Source organism: Cynocephalus volans, chromosome 11 (assembly GCF_027409185.1).
Source record: "Cynocephalus volans isolate mCynVol1 chromosome 11, mCynVol1.pri, whole genome shotgun sequence".
Taxonomy (NCBI): Eukaryota; Metazoa; Chordata; class Mammalia; order Dermoptera; family Cynocephalidae; genus Cynocephalus; species Cynocephalus volans.
Window position 1 is genome coordinate 119,169,978 of NC_084470.1, and position 24,108 is coordinate 119,194,085.

At 49.0% G+C, this 24,108-nt stretch overlaps 1 protein-coding gene across 3 annotated transcripts in view; it reads right to left on the minus strand.

Annotated features, from left to right (window-relative positions):
* Positions 1–8,897: 8,897 nt before the first annotated feature.
* The window catches only part of SRGAP2 (SLIT-ROBO Rho GTPase activating protein 2), a 257,088-nt gene continuing 241,877 nt past the window's right edge, over positions 8,898–24,108 (minus strand). The window contains exons 17-22 of one of the 3 annotated variants that reach the window (XM_063113343.1): positions 22,822–23,046; positions 20,278–20,357; positions 17,914–18,094; positions 16,314–16,460; positions 12,361–12,685; positions 8,898–10,304 (exon numbers count right to left, since the gene is read on the minus strand). In XM_063113343.1, coding sequence (XP_062969413.1) covers positions 9,921–10,304; positions 12,361–12,685; positions 16,314–16,460; positions 17,914–18,094; positions 20,278–20,357; positions 22,822–23,046 — 1,342 coding nt within the window. In that variant the 3' untranslated portion in view covers positions 8,898–9,920. Of the gene's footprint in view, positions 10,305–12,360; positions 12,686–15,209; positions 15,649–16,313; positions 16,461–17,104; positions 17,193–17,913; positions 18,095–20,277; positions 20,358–22,821; positions 23,047–24,108 lie in introns of those variants that run through there. The other 2 variants (XM_063113341.1, XM_063113342.1) reach the window with 2 other exon arrangements.

The following is a 24,108-nucleotide window of genomic DNA, read 5'->3' on the forward strand; positions in this document are numbered from 1 at the left end:
AGGGCCACTGTCCCTTAAACACTTTCAAATAAGGCAGGACTGGACAAAGGCCTCTTCCTGTTCTAGTACCTTATAAATTCTCAAACTGAGGGTTGCCACACCTGGAGTCATGTTTCTTAGCTTTGAAACTTTTCCCTCCATCATCTTTTTTGAAAATACAAACACTTGAGAACATCTGTTCCTAGAGCCAGAGGGCGCATGAAGAGATGAGTGGTCAATTCCTAGTTTCAGACAATGTATTAGCATTTGCATTTGGCAGAAGCAACTGAGAAACCAAGAGGCTTCCAGAAGACAATATTATGAATGAGTTGGTCCAGTTTTTCTCCCTGAGGCTGATGGAGTCACCTGTGGGCCATGGTGTGTGGCCATGGCAGAGCACACTAAAATCAAGGCCAAGGACCCTGGTACTGGGGCAAGGCACAGCTGAAGACCCCAGGATAATGGGCAGTGTGGTGCAGAGGGCAGAGCCCAGCCGGGTGCCATGTCCCTGGCTTCTGTGCCGAGGAACTCTGCTTGCGGCACATCTGGCTCACCTGGCTCACCTCTGCATCCTCTGCAGCCCCCACACCCCAACCCCAGCAGCCGGGGCACAGAAGAACTCAGTAGCCTTCAGTGAGTGGTTGGATAAAGGAGCAGGTAGATGGTGAAGCCTGTGAGCCGGTGGACCCACCCACCACCTCCTCCCCTCCTGAGGGTCAGCTGTGGCCAAATGCACTTACCCCACGTTCTGAGCGGCCCTGACTCAGGCAAAGACTCCCCCTGGCGAGCGTGTGTTATGCTTTCTGTCTGTGGCAAGTTCAGGAGCTGAGCTACACCGGAAGGAGGAGGGTGGATGAGAGGTGCCCCTTGGTGTTGTTTGATCTCAGCCTTCCTCCAAGGCCACTGGCTCCAGCCCTTTAACCCTTTCCTGTTTGTTACCCTCCCTCACAGGGCTGGGGGGGTTTCCAGCCCTATTCCCCAGCCGTTCTGGGAGACTTTCCTGGCCACTCCCATTCCTGGGACTCAGGCCAGGGAGAAAGACCCCAGGAGAGGTGAGGCAGGCACCAGAAGCTGAATGCTGGCTGGCTTTGGAAGGCATTGGGAAGCAGAGCCCGGGAGATGGTGGCCACAGCCCCCCCCTGCTGCCTCTCACTGGCCTCCAAGCCGTCCTTTCCAAGAGTGCCCACCAGTGATGGAGCACAGGACACCACCCAGCCCCCAACAGCCACAGAGAGACACAGAGAGGGGCACTGGGCCGGGAGAGCTGCTGGTGACCACCCGCACCCCCCACACCCCCCTTCCCCACGGACGCTGCAACTCACCGCATCTCAGCTGCAGGGGATGCAGGCTTGTGGGACTGGGTGGCACCCCCAGGGCTTTCAAGGCTTGCTGTCATTCATGGGGAGTGCTCATAGCATGCTGCTGACCACAGCCCCCTGAGACCCACAGGCAGGGCCAGCTGAAATGGCCTGTGTCACACCAGGAGCTGGGACTGGTGGGTTTCCTCCCTGCCTCCCTGCCAGCGGGACACCCAGCTCAGCGCAGAGCCCTGGCTCTCTCACACTTCCTGATTTCGTTCTCTTGCTCTCTCTTTCTCTCTTAAAGAGACAGAGGCAGCTCGGCTGCCTTGGGTAACCCAGCAGGAAGGAGAAAGAAGATGCTCTGAGTTCCCAAGAGGAGGCGATAGTACCAGAGTCTGAGCCACAAAGAGGCCAGGAACTGAGGCCTAGGTGGCTGTGGCAGGCCTCTGTGTGCTGTTTTGGCATCTCCTGCAGTTCACTGGAGCAGGGAAGTTCAGGGCTCTGCCTAGAGTCCACAGAGCAGGTTGGGCAAGTTAACAAGTGGAAAGCTGCCTGGAAAGACCAAGTTCTCACACCCAGGAGCCCCAGGGAGGTCCAGGACCTATGCCCAGCCACTCCTAGGAGAAGTTGGATGTGACTTACCTTCCCAGTCAGTGAGCCCAAAGAGGCCCCAGAGCAAGCCCCCAGAACCCAGGTGATGCCCTCCAGTGTACCCTGAGCACTGCACATACCCTCCCAGCTAGCTTCTCATCCACAATATGAGGACAGTAACATTTTCTCCATGGGTTGTACGGATGACACGGAACAATATATTTGGAAATATTTAAGAGACTGGAAAACATTTTACAGACAGGCATTGAAGGCATTAAGGCACATATACCTTCAGTAATTTGCCCATAATCTTCAGAGACTGCTGGGGCTAGAGAGCAGGTGTCTAACTTCCCAGCCAGGACTCAGTGCCCCAAATCAAATGTCCTAGGAGGCTGGGGAGGTATGTGTTACTCTGGTCAGCTCTGAGATGACAGTTGGATAAGAGGTGGTTAAAACCAGGAAATTCCATGTTTCTAAAGAATGTTGGAGGGACTTTCCCATGGCCACACCTGGTGGTTTCCTCTGCCAACCCCACCCCTACCACAATGACACCAGAATAAGAGCAGAGCTGAGAACTGCCTCTTGCTCAGATAGATAAAGCTGTTGATAACACTGCAGCCAGAGGCTCGCTGTGGGTTCTCACAGCAGGACCAGGAGGAATGTCCCTGAGATCCTCATGCTCCACCCAGTCCCAGCCTTCTGCCTGCCTGGCATGTGGGAAAACTGCATTTCCTTGGCACCGGTGATGTGATCAGAGCGGGAGGCAGCAGGGGGACGGGGAGGAAGCATGTGACTTCCAGACCAAAGCATTTAATTGCTGATGCAAGACCCCCGTGCTCCTGCCTTCGGGCAGTTTAATTCTGTTAGACAAGGTGGCTGTTCCATCGGTCTGGGTCCCTGAGTGACTATCATGGGCAGAGCCCCTCTGCTGGTTCATAAGGGACATTTGGCTTTGGTGATAAATCAACCCTTGTTGTTTCAGGCTGTTGAGGTTTGCAGCATAACCTGGCCAGTCCCTAAACGTTCATCCATGTTTCCCTGATAAACCTGCTGGGTCCTCGCCAGCACCCCTTCTTCCTCTCTCTAGCAAGCCCCATCTCTTTTTCCCAGCATCACTAGCACTTTCAAACACCACAAACGTGCCTATAGCACCTACTATGAAGCAGGCGCAGTGTGCTGAGGACACGACGGTGAGACCTAGGTGTCCGCCCAGGAGTCCAGGGTCCAGGATAGCATGCTGAAATCAGCAGTGATTTTGTGAACCCTAGCGGGGAGCAGTGAGGGCAGGAAGGTGGGGTGGTGTCAAGAGGGGCTTGCCAGAGGAAGGATGCTCAACTAGATGTAAGAAAGAGGGGAGGCAGAGAAGAAGGGGGTGGAGGTGAGGCATTCCAGGCAGTGAGGATGCCTGCGGGGGTACATAAGCACGAGGAGAGTGGCACTTGCTTGGGGCACTGTGTGTGGTAAGGCTAGAGAAAAGGGGGAGAGGTGGAAGTGGCCTGGAGCCACATGTGGTGACAGATCAAGTTTCATTGGGCATCTTCTGTGAGGTCACATCCTCTGTGTGGGCAAAATAAAGGAATGTCTTGCGAGTGCCCCAGCTGAGCAGCATGGCTGTGTTTCATCTGGGGAGGTGCGGGAGCCTGCAGGCTCCTGAAGGGAAGTCTGTAAGAGCCTCGTACATCTTCCCTGAGTGGCTCTGAGGAGTCGTAGAAATAGAAGTGACAATCCAAAGGTACAAGTACCAGAGGCAGGAAGAGGGGGGTCCTTGATGGCAAGCTCTCAGGGAAAAAACCTCATGTCTGCCTTCTACAATGGGAGGCTGTGTGGTGTGGTGGAAGGGGCGGAAGCTAGCTATGGCATCATAGAGGTCTGCGTCCTGACTCTACCACTGACTCTGGGTGACCTTGTACAAGTCACTCAACTTTTCTCATAGGGTTGGTGTGAAAGCAAAATGAGACAAAGTGCCTGGTACTTGGTAGGTTCTGATAGATATCAGTTGCTTTTTTCTGCTCCTACAGGGCCTGAGCCAGACTTTCACAGCCGATTCACCTCCCAGTGCCTTAAAGGAAGGGGGATGGGGGAAGGACTAGGGCGGGGTGGGTATGGGGGGGGCATTGCGGGGCAGGGTGTGCTTGCCGTGCTCGGTCACAAGTGCAAAGGGCATGAGCTGGCTGGTTAGCTCAACTGGTTAGAGCGTGGTGTCATAACACTAAGGTCAGGGGTTCGGATCCCCATACTGGCCAGCCACCAAAAACAAACAAAACACACACACACACACACACAAAACCAAGAAAACAAATGCGAAGAGCTGAGTGACGAGATGTCAAAGCCTGGCTCCTTGTCACCTTCAGCAGTCAGTTCTGGGTGAGGAGGAAGGGACAAACACTGCAGCCAGACCCAGTGCTACTCTCCCAAGCAGTGGGAAACAGTGCTGTGAGAGCAGCATCCAGGCCACTGAAGCAAAGTGGCCCTTGGGCCACCACATGTCATCTTTTCTAATATGGAAAAGTGAGTGTTTCACTGATTCCCCTGATTCTTCAAACCTCCTCTGCACCACTCCCTCCTGCACTCTCAACTAAAGACCTCGCCTCAAACTTCACTGAAACAAAAGCAATCAAAAGAGGACTCATCTTCTCACCCCCACATCCGTCCGTCCGTCCGCTGCCTGCCTTGCACCTGGGCTCACACCTGCCTTCCTCCCGTGAGACCAGAGAAAGCGCCTCTTCTCCTGGCCATAGGCAACCCTTCCACTCGTGCTGGGTAATTCACCGCCCCTCCTGCATACTCATTCTTCCCATTCCACTGGTCCTGTCCACCCAGCAAACTGCCTCAACACTGTCTGTCTTCAAAACAAAAACCTGGCCCCTTCACCCCGCTTGATGCTCCCCCATCCAGTGTGCCGCCGAGTTCTTCACTTCCCTTCCCACTGGCCGCCCACCCGGTCCAATCAGACTCATTCCCCACTGCTGAAAATGCTCTCGTCCAGGACATTCAACAAGGATTACCTTTCTACACCAGCCTCATCTTACCCCACTGGCATTCAACAATCGATCCCTCCCTCTTTGTTGAAACGTTTTGTTCTGTGACACTGTGCTCTCCTCACCACTGACCTCACTGTCACCTGTTCCATTTATCTTCTTTGCTGGCTCCTCCTCTGCCGGGTTTCTAATTATTGGGACCTTCTCTTTTTTCCATCTACACATTCTTTCCAGGAAGCTCATTGTTTGAGTACGTCTATAATGCAATAGCTCCTAAATTTGTTTGCAGGTATGATCTCTCCCCAAAACTCGAGATCCACATATCCGAAGTATCTGTTTTGTTTTGTTTTTGGCAGCTGGCCAGTCCAGGGATCAAATCCTGGACCGTGGTGTTATCAGCACCACACTGACCAGCTGAGCTAACTGACCAGCCCTCTCTTTGATATTTCCACTTGGATGTCTACTAGTCATCTCAACATTACCAGGCCATGCAGAATTCTTCATCTCCTGCACTAGTCCTTCCCACTGTAATGGCCTTTCTTGACAAGCCCTATCTTATCTTATTACATTGTTTTGTTTTCAGTCACAGTAATTTCACTTATTTATCTATCCTCCCTGACTAGAAAGTCCATTACCTGTTTATCCTGTTCAATACTGTCTGACAGTGCTTGCACAGAGAGAGCTCCTCAGTTTGTGACTGACTAAATGATTCTTATTCCAAATGTAATATGCCAGGGCTGCTAACTCCTGAGTAAAAGAAAACCTCATATACCTATTGACATGAACATTTAGATTAGAACATCTCTAAAGGCCATTTCCTAAATTCATACCCACCTGGTTTCCTTTTTTGCTTTCTATCTGGATGGAATGGGCTTGTGTTCTGGCTAAGTTCATTGTCACTAGTTTTCATCAGGCTCCCATCAGTATATAATGAGATGAAGAGAACTCAAAAAGCATAGCACACCTTTGCCTTAGGACTCTCCGTAAAGGCTCTTTGGTCCTCCCTCTGCTCACAGCCTAAAAACTGGCTCCATCTCACTGCTACTCCGGGGTGCCCCTGACCATCTCCACTCCACCTACACTCTAGGAGAACTCATACCACAGGGTGGCAGAACAGCCTCAGCTTTGACTTACCCAAGGTCAAGAGCCCAGCAGGAGAAGTTCAGATGTAGCTATTCCATTAAAACAGCTGAGGGGGAAGAGACTATAGGTTGGAAGGCACAATAGAGTTGAATAAAAGATATACAAATAACAGGTGGAGATAACAGACCTAAGAAGAGGATGAAAAGTGTCCGGACAAGGGCTGGGGGTAGGATTCCTTGCATTATCACTGAACACGGGGTACCCCTGTGGATATGAGAGATTTGAATTCATCCCCAGGTGGTGTCTATTAGAATATGCCCACTAAAAATAAGTGTGGGGCCTTGGGGCTCCAGGATTCATTTTAAGTTGTTACCTTTGAATGACTTCACCTTGAACTTATTCTCTGCTAGAATCCAAATCTAAAGGACAGAAAGCATTTCCTGTATCACCCACCCCCACCAACAACACAAGCATATTGGTCTGCTCTTCTTGCAGAGGCAGGGGGCTGCCAAGGGCAGAATAACTCAGGGCTTTGGTTGTGGAAGAAATAGAGCCTCTGGTCACCCTTGGTTGTGGCTGGCAAAGCTTCCAAGCATCTCCTTAGGCCTCATCCTTCCAAGTGGAGAAATCTGACTAGAGATAGAACAGTCCTCATTGAAAACAGGGAAGGTGGATTCTGCGGAGGAAATGGTTCTCATGGCAACAGACTGCCCAATGGTAAGCCGGAAGACTTTCTACAAAACCTCTTAGATTCCACAAATAGTCTAAGTGGAAATGCTGGGGGAAAAAATCCACATTCTAAATTCAACTCCGCTGTGCCTTGGTAGGGGAGGGAGAAGGAGGTTGGCTCCTGAGGTCACCTCATTTCTCTCTCTGTTGCCAGGCAAGGACTCTGTTAGTACGGGCGAATCAAAATCCCCCTGGGCAGCTGTATTCCTGAATCAGAGATTTCAGGGAGTGGGGAAGGGATACAAGCTACAGAATTGAAACCTAAAAATGTATTTTATTTTGAAGTTGTGCTTTGGATTTTCCCCAATCCAACATCTGTTGAGTGACAGTCTTAGGTTCACACAAAGCATCTCCAAGCATACATACAATATTCCAGTTATCAACACCATTTTAAAGAATATACCATTTTACACAAACGTGACATACAAGTCAGACGCCACAACATTGCAATTCCCTGGAAGATCTAGCTTCTCTTCTGAACGTGAAGTACGTAGTATACACCAGCCCTTCCAGTGCACTGTTCATCCTGATGCTGGCATCACCACTCCTCATCTCCTTGGGGAGAAACCAGGGCGCCCTGAGGAGGTTGGCTGAGACCAGTGTTTCCAGTTTACAGGCTGCTGGCTGCAAACTCCTCTGTTTTCCAAACTGGGATGCTGGTAGCCCCACCCCACCTCTCTTCCCCAAAGACTGACCCTTCAGAGTCCACACCAGGAAAAGGGTCCATGCCGCAAGGGGTAGAGCAGGGCTCTTTGAAGCATCATGCTGGTTTCAGCAAGCATATCTGAGGAAGACTGGTCTCCCCAGGCCCTGGGTGGCCAGCTCCTTTTGGCTTTTCGGTGTGAAATCACAGTGTGCAACCTCAATTCCAGTTGACTGCAGTAAGCTCTGCTGAGAAGGACTCTCCTCCTATTGGTTCCTGGTCCTCTCAACAGAACCATCTCACAGGTGTCAGGAGCACCAGAGATGGGGAAGACAGCTCGGCTCCCAGAGTTGGGTTTAGTAGGTGACGACTCACACGCTGTTCAGTTCATGATGCAAATCAGCATATGGACACTGACCAAGGGGATGGTGAACACAAGTCATGTACAGGGTTGAAAAAGAAATAAGGCAGGAGCAACAGAATAGGCCCAGAGTGTTGTCATTAAGAAAGTTTTGCTTTTACTTCCTTAGAGGGGAGTGTGCTGGAGGAGGGGCAGAGGGCAAATGGGTACCAATTTTGATCAGTTGGATTCAAAGGAATGTAAAGTGAAGGATGGGGTTTCATTTTCAGCAGGAAAACAGATCCTTGGGTGTGAAAGGTGAAAGCTCCCTGTTGGCTCAGGACCTGTATAAGTCCAGACAGACAAGGACAGGCCACTAAACAGAGTAACAAAAGCCAAGAATCCAAAGATCTGGGGGTTGCCTTTTACAGGCTGACTCACTTTATTGAAGGAGTTCTTCAGTTCTCTCCTCTAGCTCTTGGAATGGTTTGCCTGGTGTGGCCAGTTATCTTTATCCTTCTCATTAGTGATTTCACTCAAAGCTCTGTTTTTCCTTTACACAGAATGAGAAAAATCCTCCCACTTTCCATAGATCCAACTACCAACTTTACATGTTGGTCCCAAAAGGATCTCTTCTAGGTCAAAGATAAGAAAACTCAGATTTTCCTACCTGAATGGCAACCCACCATCTCTCCTGAACTACAGAAAGTAATCAGGCTAAGATGAAAGCACGGTTTTCAAACCAGAAAACAGAGAAGAGGAATGAGCTGCAGCTTTAATTCAAGTAGCTGTCTGAGACCCACAAGCCTGGGATGTGAATGTCTCCAGCCCTGGTACTCCTGGGAGTGGCACGATGCTAGAGGAGACAGGACCATCAGCACCGGGTTTGGAGATGGGATTAGAGCACACAAGGGTATCATTTTTTCATTTTGGAGGGGAACCAGAAAAAAGGCCAAAGGAAGGCCAAAATACTCAGCATCCAATTTTCTATTTTCTTTAGATTCTGGACTTGGGAAGATTTTAGAGATTGTGGGGTCAAAGTTCTTTTAGTTGTCCTTGTTTGGATAAATGGAAACCAGTTTTAAGGGGCAGTGTCTCTCTTTAATCTAACTAGGACTCTCCAGCCCCCCTTGGTCCCTGAAGAGAGACCTTGTAAAATAACCAAACTAAGGGGTGAGCTTAAAATAAGTTTTTATTTGGAACAATTTTGGGGTTAGCAAAGATGAATTTAATTTATTAATAGGATAATGAATTTTATGTTTTAAATGCCAAAAAAGGTAGGAGGAAGAAGGATCCATTTTTTACTTTTTCTGAACCTGCCACAAACACAATAAAACTCTCTTAAGACTTTTTACCTTAAAAGCAACCAGCTATAAAACTGTCTTATACAGGAAAATGTCTTAAATGGAAAATGGTCCATCAGAGACAAAGATAGGAACCCAAGAAATGTCTATACATTCAGAAAACTTTAAAAGCTCCTTAATAATAAGATTGGGTTGTACTTCTAGAGGATGGAGAAGAGCAAAAGCAGACACCAATGACCAATTCACACCAACAGAAAGAAGACGGAGAGAAAGCCCCCAACCCCAGGAAGATTACAGGACTGTGTCATCCTGCTAAACTTCATGTGTGGAGAGATTTCAAAGGCTGGGTTCTCTGGCCCAGACAGAACAAAGTTTGTAACGGAAACAGAGACCCCTGGTGGCTCCTGTGTGAACTGCCACAATAACTTACAAAGGGATTGGTCTATGACCAGGAGAGGCTACACATGCCAGAGACTAGAAAAACCTACGTGTGCGTGTGTGTGTGTGTGTGTGTGTCTGTGTGCGTAAAACGAAGAATGGACTATATATGATTCTCTATAATCAGTACCCAAAACAAGAGGCCACTGAGAGGTGGATGGAAATAGCCAGCCATCTGGTCAAGGCATCCCCTCTGGTTTGAGGGGACTGAGACTTAAGCCCATGTCCTCATGACTTGCCTTGTCAGGTTTCACAGCGACCTGATAATGAAAAGCTCTGTCTCTGGCTAACTAAGAACGGTATGTACTGCAGCTGGCTGCATTACGACTGGGGGACGCTGAGGGCAGCAGGAAGGGAAGGGAAAGGGGATAACGAGGGCTTCATTCTCAACGTTTTGGGTAATGGGGAGGCTAATTCCTGCAAGAACAACTTAGAATCTAATTTTCAGCTGAAGTCCCCAAGCTAGTTAAATAGGAAGATTTTAATAACAGTCAGTCCCTATAGTCCCCTTGTCTATGAATTAAATTATACCCCTCAGACAGTACAAGACTTGTCAGTGGACTGTGGGGAAGAGGATGAGTTGACACCAGGGCTAGTGGCATTTGTTTTGGGGAAGACAGTGGGCTTAGGCCGTGTGGCTGGTGGTTTGACTGGGGCAGCCATCTTGACAGACTTGACAGGTCGGAAGGCGCAAGCGATGTCCCCAGCAGTACTGGCGCTGCGCTGGAAGGCGGGCTCAGGGTCCTTGAGGAGCTGGGTGTGCAGGGGGCTGGAGGGCTCTGATGTGGGGGCCACCACTGGGGAGGTTTTGAGGGGCTCCAAGGTGTCCAGAACCACATCAGGGGTGTGCTTGACACTGCTCTGCCGCTCCAGCTCCCGCAGCTCGTTCAGGGCAGAGTTCATTGTTGCCTCGATATCCTGCAAAACAGGAAAAAGGATGAGGTGAGACAAATGAAGGGAGAAGTCCCCAAGGACTCTATGTCAACAACACAGTCCAAGTCATGAAGAAACCAACTGTAGGAGGTGTCCACATTATTTTACTTGGCCAAAATCCTCGAACATATGAATGCCCAGAATGCGGGGAAAGGCGGACAGAGGGATTTTCATTACCATGAGATATTTTTTTCTTTAGACAGAGTGGTTGAGAAGTTTTAAAAATAGAATCCTTGAGTTGTAGTGATAGGTACTGAAATATTTATGGATTGAATGGCATATAATCCAGCGGGGAGGGGAAAGGTGAATGAGCTAACAGTGGCCAGGAGTTTGGTCGTGAGTGCATGGGGATTCACTAACCAATTCTCTCTATTCGTATATGTTTGAAATTGTACTAAGAAACAATTCTTTAAAAGGTGGTTAACATAATGTATGATCTTCATTCTCTTGGACTTCAAGGCCAAAGGTCAAGAGGGTTAGTCCTTCCTCCTCCAGTCCCTGAAGATTCATCAGGACACATCCCCCTGCCCCACCTCCCAATCACGGGAGTGTCCAGCTGGATGAAACCATTTCCTTCCTCTACCCATCACCACAGGAGGGGCACCACGGAGTGACCAGGAGGGGGAGCCAAAGCCCACACAGGAGGAGAATCTCCGGCTTCTCCAGATCTTAGGAAACAGCAGTCCTAGCCCAGGGCCTCAAGGCAGAACCAAAGAACCTTTGTATGCAAAAGCCAGCTGCCTCCCAGAGACCTCCCAGCTCCCCCCACCCTCCCCACAAACTTGTGTCTGGCACCCCCAAACCATTGTAGGACTTCTCCTTGGGATTAGGCTCATATTGAGAGATTATATATTCCAAGCAAAGGCCCTGGTTAAGGTTTCTTTGTCCTACAGAGCAACCCATGCTTTCTACTGACAGTGATTCAATTTCACTCATTGCTATGACGTTCTCAAACCTTTAAAATGCTCAGGAAGAACTCCATCTCTGTCCTCAGTCCCTCTGCAGCTGGAGTCTGTCCCAGCTGTGTATGTTTTCTGACATTCCTATTAACGCCTGCCCAAGGAGGCAGCTGGGAGGATTCCCATGGTGCAACACAGATTGCAGCCAAGAGCTCAAATAGAGGCACAGCATAGAAGGCTAGCGAAGCAAGACATCTCAGGCCTATAGCTCAATACCAAGCTTGCCAGAACGCCTCCTCAAGCAGAGCACTGCGACTAAGCCGATAGAGACCAAGCCTAGCCTCTATCGTCCCCTGGAAGATGGGGTGAGGGCAACAATCTCAACTTGGTTGAGACATAAGAGGCCAACAATGAGCCCTTCATTCCTACCTGGTCTAATGAAAATTATACAGTTGGGAGAGACGTCTGAATGAACTGCTTGGAGTGGCCCCGGTAGTCGGATTTCTAGAGTTGGGGTTGGATCTCTAATATTTCATGAAAAACAGAGAGTCATCAGTGTGGTGCATACATGGAAGGTAGACCCTGTAATCAGGGAGCTCATCTCCACCGCGTCCGGAGACTTGGGCTGGAAACTTCTGGAACCCGTGATCTCAGCAGTCAGAGTATTTTGGAGCCTTTAAGATCAGTAACAGACTGTTGATTGATCATCTACTCAGTAGGTACCAGAGATTAGCTTTAGGAAATGGGATGATGGGAATAAGAAGAGTAATATAAAAATGTGGCCAGCACTACATCTGAGCTGCAACACTCAGGCAGCTTCACTAAAGTCTACCAGGGTCTTAAGACACAAAACTTGGGCTGAATGGACTCTATCAAAATACGGTAACTACTGGCTTTAAAAATTGCAATAGCCTTGCAAATAGTCAGTATGTGAGCAAGAAGCCAGAATTTTTTTTTTCCTGTCTTCAGGCAGGCAGATGGCTAGTTAAATCATCTTATCAGGTCCACATGTCCAATAACTCTGTATATAGTGTACAAAGCATCATTCTGTCTCAAATCCTGTTGCAACTAGCATGAGCTACACTAAGTGGCAGTGATGAGTGCAGACTCATGTAACGGTTTGTCCAGGAGCCCCCAGTTACCTGTGCAATGACCTCAGGATCCATGGGCCGATGGTTATTGAAGCTTTTGGACCTTCCTGCTGTAGCGGTCTTCCGGATCTGTGGACTGTCTAGTCGATTCTTCAGGGATGAGTGGCGGCTGATGGAGTTGAGGCTCCCATGCCCACTGATGGAACACTTATCTGGCCCTTCCTTGGGGAGACTCTGGCTCATGATGGGCTGGGAAGATGGGCGGCAGCTAGCCCCCGCCCCCGGGGAGGAGGAGTCAGTCAGGGAACTGCTCAGCCCATGGCTGTCACTCCGAAATGTTTTCCGGATGCTCCCAGATTCTGGACGCTTCCTTTGCCTTCAATCACAAACAGAAAAGGCAGTGTGATCAGGGAGCCCTGACTCTGAGGAAGCTTGGATGAGTGAGAGAGGGGCAGATGTTGCACCCAGGGACTTCTGGATGGAGAGGAGCACAGAGTATGTTCTCTCCTCCTTTTCACCCTCTCTTTCTTCCTCCATGTCTCTGTTCCCCTGCCACCCCCAAACTGAGCAAAGGAGAAATGGATACTTACTTGGTGGTGGTGGGCTTGGAGTTCTCAGGATGTAAGTTGCTGTCAGAAAAAATGTCTGGTTAAGTGAAAGTTTCTAATCAAAGGTAGATTTGTGGAAAGGCCTTCCATTACCTGCTTTGAATAGAAACCTAGGGCCCCAGGTAGGAGAAGTCTTGCCATCACCAAAGAAGTAAGAAATTGCTGGCAAGAGGAGAGTTAACTTTTCTAAATTTTGGCATCTCTTGGTCCAACTACGAGACTGTCATCATTTTGGGCTCTGGCAAGAGGCTGTTGTTGCTTATTCTGCAGACATGGAACAGAATATTTTTTAAGAGGCAGCAATGCTGCAGAGTTCGGGCCCAGCCTGTGCATTTTCTTAGTGTGAAAATACATCTACCTGACTCCTAAGTTATACAGCACTGAGTTAAGCCTTGGCTCTGGATCAATTTGTTTCAGACCACTTAAGGCTCTTATGCAAAATGGCTTGGCAGAGTCCTAGTTATATGGGTGTCGCCCGCTGCTGAATAATTTCATTTTCTCTTGGAATCAGATTTTAAAGGAACCAATCTAAGAAGCAATGAAACTTCTGGTTCAGATGACAGCTGGATAGCTCTGATTTTTCTTTTTTTTTTGGCAGCTAGCCGGTACACGGATCCGAATGCTTGACCTTGATGTTATCAGTACCACACTCTAACCGACTGAGCTCACTGGCCAGCCTTAAATTTTTTTTTTTTTTTTTGCTCTGATTTTGAATCTACTAAGGGAGATTGGGGCTGAGGCAGGAGTTGAAGATGGAAGGAGGGATGGAGTAGGACTCTGAAGATAAAGAGCTGGTCTATGAGGCAGGGCCAGTGCTCTAAGCCAGTTCTGGTCCTGTTCACTGCTGAGGTCTTCCTCATCTTGATATCCTTGGGGCCTGGCCCAGGACCTGGCACATCACAGTCATTCCATGAATCTGCCCACTCGGCAGTTTTAGCCTTGTGAGTCAGCCATTCTCGAGTGGAAAAAGGATGTTGCCAGAGTCTTATGAGGCCCTGGTGAAATGACCCCTCCTCTGCAAAGACTTCCCTAGCACCACTAACTCTGACTGCAGGCAGAATGGATCCTTCCCTCTTCTGTTCCTTCAGAGCATCTATGGCACTGCTTTTTAGTTACTTATCCATATGGTCTTCACCTTGTCAGACTGTGAGCTCTGGGGCCAGGGGACCATGTCTTATTTATCTCTGAATAACCAGCACCAGTGCTTGGCACAACAGCAGATACTTAATCAACACGCACAATTAAACTGAAATGCCACACCCTAATAACTCTTTGCTGATTTCCTTTTTCCACTTGAGGATGGCTGACTCACAAGCTTAAAACTGCTGAGAAGGCAGATGTATGGGGTGGCTGCACTGTGCCATGTCCTGCACCAGGCCCTGGGCATATAAAGATGAGAAAGACAGAGTTCCTGATTTTAAGTAGCTTGGCCTGGTGGGGGATCTGGGGTACTCAAAAGTACCTAACTCAGCCCTAGGGAACTCAGGCATATCCGAAAGTCTTCCCCAAAGAGATAATCTTTGGACTAAGTCTTGAAGGGAGAGTAGCAGTCCACCAGGTGAGGGGACAGCGAGTGTGAAGCACAGGAGTGAGACAGCCCGGGGTCCTCAGGAAACTGAAGGAGCTTGGGAGGAGTGATGGGGGTAGGGCAGGAGGAAAGGCTGAAGGGCAGACTCCCTCCTCCGGGCCAGGCACACTGGGGGCTGCTGTCACCCACTGACCAGCTGGTGTCTGGGTAGGTCATGGTAGCAGAGCCTTGTCCTCCATGAACCCCAATGTAAAATTCCTGACACCACCAAGCAAGGAGGTCATTGAGCTGTCTTGATTTTCTACCAGATGTTCACCTTTTGACTATTTCAGCTATTACTCTCTACAACTCCTTTGTACAATGGCATCAAATATATGATGGCTTAAAAATATGTACCTAACTAATTATCTAATTCTCCTTCCACCAACCCCATCTTGGTTACCAGGTTAATTATAGGCTTACAACCTTATGATTGTAGGCTTATAATTAACATGGGCTTGTAAATAAGGGGGAAAAATGTGATTAGCCCACAGTTACTTTTTACTAGCTTGCCCTCCCAGCAGGGAAGTATGCTGGAAGGAAATATAAAATCCTCAATTTTTTTTTACTGGTCTGAATTAAATTAGAACTACACTGAGTAAGCGAGCTGAATAAACTCTTTACTAACTTGAGGGTGAAAGAGATGGAAAAGAGCCACGTGCCCCAGCCACTCCCCCTGCTACCGTCTGGTTGGAAAAAAGCCAAGAGATCTGGGCAACCTGGTGTAGTTTAAAAACAATAAGCATCTTTTATTCTCCTTCCAGTCTCAGTGTCCAGAGGCTATGGTTAACAGGTTTTCAAAGTGCAAATCATTTCATTCCTCCAAAGCCAGAGGGGAATAAAAACTGTACATCATCTGCAATCCATATTCATCAGGAGCGCCCTGGGACTTGTCATCCTGCTGGCATTGGGCCAAGTCTCAGGGTCTGGCGGTAAGAGGTCTGTAGGCTTTGGGACTTGGTGTCTGGTCCCTTGAGATGAGATTAGTTCTCCAATAACCTGAATGCCTCTCAGGGAGGCAGCAGCACACAGGCGTGGAATCCCTCCAGATGGCCAGATTGGGTGTGGGTGGAGTTAAAACCCAGGATGTTGCTAACAGCCACAAGGAAAGCTGGGGGTCGGAGTTAAGAGTCTGCTGGACAGGAGTGGGAATCTGCAAAGGGACTGATAGGAAGGGATAATACACGGGCTTAAGCAATAGGAGAAAACAGAAAAGTATTTCTCCTGGTGTGCAAGGGCAGAAGGCAAGGGAGCTAGGGTTAGGCACTGAGGAAAGAGCTCAGGACAAAGCTTGCCTTAGGACACAGTGGCCTCCTTGCCTCCACAGGAGTGAATGCAGGACACAACATCTAAATAAACCCACCTGGGGTAACATTAGCCTAGTAGAAGACACACAAGACTTCGAATCTTTGGACAGACAAGGGTCAAAGAGGACATCAAAGACTATTACTTAAGTAAGAATTGGAAAAGAGAAGGCACCTCTGAGAAACAGTACAAAACCAGGTGGCATGAAGTGACCAAAGCTTTGGCCAAAGGTTTAGCCATAAGACTGCCAGGAAGGTCTGGGCTGACAGACGCTGTGGGAACACACAGCATAACACCCTTCCATAGCACGACAGCAGCTAGCTGAGACCTGGACTGGCCCCTGCAGCTTGCAGAAGCTTTCTCAGCCCTGTCCACCTCTCAGCAGCAAGGAACACATGCAAACCGTTAGGCCGGGGAGCTGGGAGCCCACGTGCAGCGCAGGGATGGAAGTGGGGTTAGGCCAGAGGGTGAGGCTGGTGTTGCAAGTCATTCAAGGGGAGCAGAAAATGAAAAGCAGAGCTTACTTGTTGATGTTTGCAAGATAAATATCAGCTACATGACCCCCACTGGGACAGCTGGCCCCCGCTCTGGCTGTCACCTTTTCTTCAGGTGGCTCAGAAATGACCTCAATTTCAGACTTGGGGCTGGACCTCTCCACGACACCGTCCTCGCTGGGGGAGAAGGGACAGGCAGGCAGGGAGGAGGGAAAACAACAATAACACAAAAAGCAGTGTTAAATCAGCAAGATGGCCCCCCGACACACACGCAACCCCACACGGCTCCAAGGCAGCAGTGATGCCTGGCTGGGCTACTCTGTGAGCAGAGGCAAGGAGACCTAAGGGACTTTGGAGGGTTGTTTGAATAAAAATAAATAAACTGGCTGAGTTCCGTGGGATCCTGAGCTCCTCAGGAAAGTGTGGCTAGGGGACACCTGGATTGGAGGCATCTGCCTTCCACCCCGTGCTGCTTTCCTTGGGCGGCCGTCAGGAGCCACCTCCTGGAGAAAGAGGTGGCAAGTACAGGTTGCAGTTTATCTGCTGAGGTCCTGGAGCACTGCCAGGAAAGGACAGTCCTCTCTGCGGTGGCTCTGGAGATGCCAGCGTCGAGGCAGGACACTGCCACACTGTCGTAGCACATCTAGCCCTGCTCACAGCATCCAAGCCGGTCCCAGGTCTCTCCACTGTTCTCCTGGCCCCTCTGGCTACTGATGACAAAGAAAGCCCTTTCTCCCCCATAATTCGTCTTCTCTCAGTCCTGTAGTGGAGCCATAATGCTAAATTTGGGAGGGTCCTGTCCATGCACAGATCGCCACCAGGTTTGCGATGCTGTCAACAGAGGGAGGATTTCCCCGCAGAACGAGCCAGAGAGAGGCTGGGAGGGTGCAGACTCATTCAGGATATAACCTTTAAAAAATATTAAGGGAAGGACTAAAAACACTGACAGCATCGTATCCAAGGGAAGGGAGGTGGGGACAGAGGCAGGGCAAAGGGATGGGGAGGCAGGCTTGGGCGGGACACAGGGGACACCGTGCTTCCTGCCCAGGAGACACTGCTTCAATGTGTGGGAACCAACCAATAGCCCAGCGAAGGAGCTCTCTCTGGGACAAGTTCAGGTTTCCTGACATTCTTTTTCCTCCTCTCTCTCATCTGCCCCCCAAATCAACCTCAACTGGGTTAATGAACTGGGTCATTTCCACAAGGCTGCTTAAGCCAGATTTTTCCCGGAAAAGTAACACATTTTCATTTGTAAGTGGAAAAGTGCCATCAGCGGTCCAAAAGGTTGGGGTGAGCATAGTTGTTTAAAAAAAACACAGAGAAGCAAAAATGTTTTCCCAACGTGACCTTTCCAGAAAGGAGAAATAGGTGGTCAAATAAAAACCCACATTATCACTTATCAGGTAAAAATGTGGATGAGTGCTGGCTGGCAGGTTTTTAAAACTGGGCTGAGGGTGAGCTGTAGGGGGAACAGAGAATGGCGAGATTAAAATAAATTCTCCACTGAGTCAGAGGCCCTTCAAGGAACTGTGTGGGCCTCAGGCCTCACACTCCTATGGCTCTAGAAAAGAAGTCTCACTCCTATAGTGCAGCAGGGACCACCCCCAAAGGTGCCAGGGGCCCAACGTACGTGTCTTGGACCACGATGTACTGATGGGGGATGAGTCCATCGATGCCATTGTGCCGGCCTTCCCACCAGTCGTCAGAAGCACGCTGGTAAAGCAGCAGGGATGCCCCCTTCTTGAAGGACAGCTCTCGGGCTGTCCGGCCTATGTAGTCAAACTTGGCAATGGCCTCAATGGGTTCACACTCTGAGAGGGGCGGAAAAGAAGGAAACACATGTTGTTAAGACCTACAGACTCAGGAAACTAAGTGGAAAAGCCCAATTAGCTGAACTTAAAGTAGTGGGAAGATAATCTAGTGTGAAAATAAGCCATGGATATCTATAAAGCAGGTAATTCCCATGTAGACTGCACCGCAACCCTGAAAGCACTGGCAACCTCTTCCCTTTCTTTGCTCATGCCATTCCCTCCACCTGGCATCCCCTTCCCGCTCATCTGCCTGACGTAACACAGAGACACAACTCAAACATCACCTGCTTTCTGTAGTAGCTTCTTTGGTGTTTCCATATCTCTTTATGCTGACCCCTATCATCAGACTTGCTACCCTGCATTTTTAAGCATTATTGCTTTTCCGATTATATAATGACTCCATTAATTCTAGAAAATTTATTATACTGTATTTTAAATAATTTATGTTATCCATTTCCCCTAATAGAACATGAGGTTTTAGTCTCAATATAGAGAAAATAACTCGCCCAATCAACTTTCCAAGGAGTAAAATATGGAAATTTATTTTGTGACCAATAGATGGAAAAATGCACATGAAAGTAATTTGAAAAATTGAAAAGGTTTACAAATGCAATGCATTTTCACCTTATGTGAGCTTTTTCTCCTCATTTGTAAAATGGGGATGATAATAGTGCCTTTTTCATGAAGTCGTTATGAGGAGTCAATGAATTACAATTTGTAAAAGTGCATAGAACAGTGCCCGGCCCATAGCAAGTGGTATGTATTCATTGTCATTTTTATCATTGTTTTCATTATCTTTATCTGTTCTAGGCTGCAGGTAGAGAGCAGAGAGGGAGAAGAAGTCTCCCAGAAACCTGGAATCTGAGATGGAAAACAGATATTCTTGGCAGTAGAGAGAAGGGCTGCTTAAAAACAAGTCCATGCCTAGACAGCACTGGTGGGTGGGTCTGATCCTGAATGGACAGGGCCAGAGATTTCACTACAAGAGGCAGACCAGAGAAGACCTGTCTAAACATCCTAATCTCACTTCTCTCTTTTTTTTTAATTTAATTTTATTTTGTCAATATACAATGTGGTTGATTATTGTGGCCCATTACTGAAACCTTCCTCCCTCCCCTTTCTCCCCCCTCCCTCCCAACAAATTCGTACCTGTTCACTTGTATGTCACTTGACCCTCTCTCATCTTCACTGTCTCAACTATAAGATAGAGGTCATATCTATTTCACTAGGGATTAAGAAATAACATACATAAAGCCTCTAACAGCCTGGCACAAGGGAGGCTCTAACTAAATACTAATTTCCCTAGTTCACCTACTCCCCTCTCGGAATGTGGCAAATGATCATACTAATTCTTCTGACATCAGGATCTAAATAAGCAGTCCTAATTTTTTTCTCCTTTAAAAGCTGGCCTAGGATTGCAGAATTCCCAGCAAGGCGGGGAGCAGGCAAAGCTCTACAGACTGTGCCATTTCATTTTTGTGCCCAGAAAATTCTGAGGCCCCTTGTCAGCTGCTGAGACTTCCAGAGCCCACGCGATGCATAAATGGAGGTGTGGAACTGGTGGAAGGAGGGAAAATGTGCTGGCTGGACAGACCCTAATAAATCATGGGCCCTGCAGAGGGGCCCAAGGATGACAGCTGAGCCTGGATGCACACCCGCCAGGTTGCTCAGCACTCGCATGTCTGTACTGTGGAAAGGGTCAATTTTTCCAGTTGGAAGGCATGAAAGCATGTGGTTTCTGCATCCTCACTCCTACTCCCCTCTGGCTTGCTTCTGTTGGGTTCTTGGCACCCAGCTTCTCTACACCCTAGGCTCACTGTTTTTCAAATGAGCTCTCCTTTGCTGTGATCTCCAACTACCTGGCAGGAGGCTGGGCTGTGAAGAGAGACCAGCATCAAGCTGGACCTTGGCCAGACAAAGAGCTGGGAGGTGGGGCAAGAAGGCTGAAGGGCTGTGAAAGGTCTAGTCCTTCACCTCTGGTTCAGCACAGAGATTATTCTATGTGAGCAGGTAGGCTGTCTCTCCAAGGAAGGCAGGGAATGAAAACGAGAGACAGGAGAGCTCCCTGCCTGTCCTTCAGGGGACTGCTGGGCAGGAAGGTTCATGAGGCACATGGGACACAAGATCACTTCCTTCTGCTTCACCCCTGGCAGTCCCACTGACCGGGAAACAGGGCCACATACCATCATCACTTGTGTGGTGCTCTGTGGTCACATCCTGGGTTGAGTCTTCAGCCGAGGTAGTCTCTCCATGAGGGCTATCACTGCAATAGAAGCAAGAGTGACAGGGACCTCAGCATTTGCTTACAAAATTCTTGCCTTCCCCTTCATACAGCCTCCTTGGAGCAAGGGCATTGAATCGATCCTATGCTCTCTATAGCTTAATTGCACACAACAGACAAATGCTTATAATGAAATATAAGGCCCCAGAGGTTCTCTAGTCTAGCTCCTACTAGCTACAGAAACTACCTGAGACATGTGATATAGGTGCTATTGGTCTGGGGACCCCACTTTGAAAACCTCTATTCTACAGTAAAGGCAAGATGATATTTTTTAAGGTCCCTTCTAACCCTAAAATCCTATACTTCTCTCACTTCACCCCCCTACCTCCAGCAACACCCCCCAGGCCCACCAACACCTGAGGTCTCAGAAGAAGCCACCATGCCACACAGCAAGCAGTCCTAGAAAACCGGAGTCCAGTTCCAGGGCTGGCACATGCAGTAAAATGGATTTGCCTCTCCTCTCCATAGCTGTGGGGAGGCCAAGTGGCCTGGTGTGCCTCTCTCCCTGGCTGTTCTGGTCTCCTGGCTATTTTCCAGGATTCTAAGGGCTCACCTCCTTCGTCAGTCTTAGCTCATTCTACTGGCACCTCTCTCTTCCCAAGGAAGTTAGAGGGGAGGCCGGAGCCTTCCAAGGGTATGAATTCAGTGGCCAGAAGGTCCCTCTCAACCCAAGGTCACTGACTCCTGATCCTCAGGGGCTTCTGGCCTGAGGCCTAGACGCCTCCCACCCCGTCTGTGGTAGTAATGTTCACTGACTAACCTTGTGGTTTTTTCAGAGGTTGCTAATAAATGTCGGATGCACAACAAACACAGGGGGCTGGGGAGAACACCTTGGAGAAAAGTGCAAGGAGGTGCCTGCCTGTCTGTGCCCCTGTGAGCCATGTGCTCCCACCCCCAACCTCAGCTCTGTCTGCTCCACCAGGCTGGGAAGCAGGGTGGAGGGTAAGAGTATGGGGGCTCTGTGCCCCAGGCATCAGTCCAGGGCTTGCAGTGGTTTGATATTTGAGAAGTAAGGGCAGATGTTTTGCCTGACTTTAAAAGGAAGGTAAAGCAAAAATTGGGAACACTATTCCATGGCTTTTCATGACTGAAGCCAGGGGAAAACCAGCTCTCCAAGTGACACGCACCAGGACAGCTCCCTGGAGCTCACCAGCCAGTAGGCTGAGACCTGAGCTGACCAACTTCCCAAGTCGCCACCAACCATCTGTGACAAAAAGTTTCTCTCCAAGCTGGCCATCCTAGGTTTCTCCGGCTTGGACCCAGATGCTGGGATCTGCAGTACAGCATAGAAAAGTGAACCCAGGGATGTCACTGATATTACTACGTTCATAGACACACGAATGTCACTTTCTTCACTCCGTGGGCAGGAGGCTCTTCTGTGGGGGTCAGGGAGAAGTGTGGACCAATTGGCCTCTAATTAAGTAAACAACTTCCCCTGTCCTCCCCTACCTCAGTCGATAGCAATGGGGCTGGCCGAATTGGTTCCAGATGTTGAATTCAGACGGAATCCAACTTGGGCTGGTCTTTCAGCTCAGGCTGAAACACTGTTTAGGAGAAGACGGGGGAGGTAAGGGGCGTTAGGGGTTAAAAGAGAGAGGCAGTTGGATTTGTGTTTAGTGGGAAAATGACACTGTAAGTGGTATTATGGTGGGCAGTATGGGGTGATAGATGGTGCCCTATACTAAGAGACAAGAGACTGAGGTTGGATCCTCCTCACTGGGGTGGCCTGAAACACTGTCACCAGCCTCTCTGGGTTGGAGTGACTTCATCTGTAAAATGGAAATAGTGATTTGTTATTTGCCTAACAGAGGGGTCTAGCAAAGATGTACCCTAGGGATTCCTCTTCCATCTCTGTTCCCAGGCCAGGTCATGAAAAACCTTGCCCCACAGAATTTAATCCTGCTTTAGGGTGGGATTATGCCTAACCTACCGAAAATGGAGATTACTCTTCTCTCTTCATAAATTTCTGAAATCATTCTAAAGTGCCATCTTACAAACTCAGTAGTAAGGGAATTATGCCTCGCATCTAAACTCTTCCCAATAAGAATGGAATTCCCTGTGACCCAGGACTGTTTTTCTCATAATACATAGCACACAGTAGAAGCCTGAGAGACACTGTTGACTAATGAACAGACCTTCAAAATAAAACTTTACAAAATCTCCTTTCCTGGAGAGTATTAGTATTATTATTAACATTGTCATTATCTTTCAGAATGGTCCCTTGCCATTCAGAATTCACAAAAAAGGGAGGTGGCATAAGTGGCACTTATTCTGGGCTAAAGTGAGGGACTGCCTGTACCATCCCAGACCCTGGCAGCGTGAAGAGCCTGGGAGTCGGTGGCTGGGAGGATCTGGGTCTTTCCCTTTGGTTTTCTTTTGGCCATCTGGTTCCCATGCCAGTGTGGGTTGGTGACTCCCTCCCCTCCTCCAGCCCTGAGCCCCCTACCAGTAATCCTCTATGCTTCCTCCTCTGCTGTAGACAGGGCCCTCTAGCTCCTTGGGGTTTGGGAAGATGTTCTCGTGCTGGATGATGATGGTTTTGATCAGCTCATTCACGTGGGCTTGGCAGGACACCTGGTCGTGGCCCTCTGGCACTGACATCAGCGAGGGCCCGAAGCAGATGGCGAGGTTGTAGGGGTCCATCATGTTCTCTTCACTGAACTGTGATAAACTGGAGGAGAAGGGAAAGGGGGCAAGCTGGAAAGCTCTCGCATGAATGCCCAGACAGCACAATCACGAGAGGCACTGCCAAGTGTAAAAGCAGAAGGTCCACAAATTGCCACCTGCCTTTCTGGGCATCAGAGGCCTTCCAGAAAGTCAGCTGAAGAGAAAGGAGTGACCACCAAGATGGCCACTCAGGAGCCAAGGAAAAGCAAAGGTGGAGGCACATGCTTGCAGGTTTGGTCCTTCCTCTCTCTCTAGCTTCCCATTCAAATTCTACTTACCACCCCATCCTCACTGCCACCCCGGACCTCATCCACCAAAGCCAGCCTGCCTCGAGAACACGCCACTGTGCAGAGCTGAGGACGGTTCCCACGGACCAACGCACTAAGCTGCCAGAGCAGACGGGGACCCTCAGGGGGCCCTGGTAATGACATGGTCAGAAGACACAGGCACTGTACATGTGTACCTTCTTGCACAGCAAAAATTATCAACTTATTAGGGATATTCCATTCCAGCCTCTAGACTTATTTAAAAAAATAGCCAATTGACTAGCCTTTGTGTTCTATCAAGCCAGTGAATTTCTTTCTGGAACAGCCAATGTAATTGTTTTTCCTTTTCATAATATCCTCCTCTATTATCATATTCAAGAGTTGCTCAGGAAAACGTCACATGCTTCTGCTTGGGCTTCCTCTGGATGCAGGCTGACTTCATTATTGGGCATTTATTTATTCTTGGAACTTCCCCTTCTCGGCCAGCAGCTGCTCCAGCCACACCTCCAACCTTGGCCAAGGACCCAAGGCCTTCAGTGAGCCACTGAGCCTGATGAGTCCCCACTGGTCTTTGCCTGTCCAGGCACTGAAGGCTGGGCTAGCGCTGGATGAGTACCCCCCACACAGCCTGCTGATGTTGAACTATAAGCCTGAGACTCGGCTGTCTTCATCTGAGTAGCTGTTCCTCAGACTTGGGCAGAGTTTATTTCTCATGTACCCCACATCCAGATTCCCATTACAAAACGGGTTTCTCTCTAACCCAGTGGTTCTTTCCTCTTTTGGAGATTCTGTCTTCCATG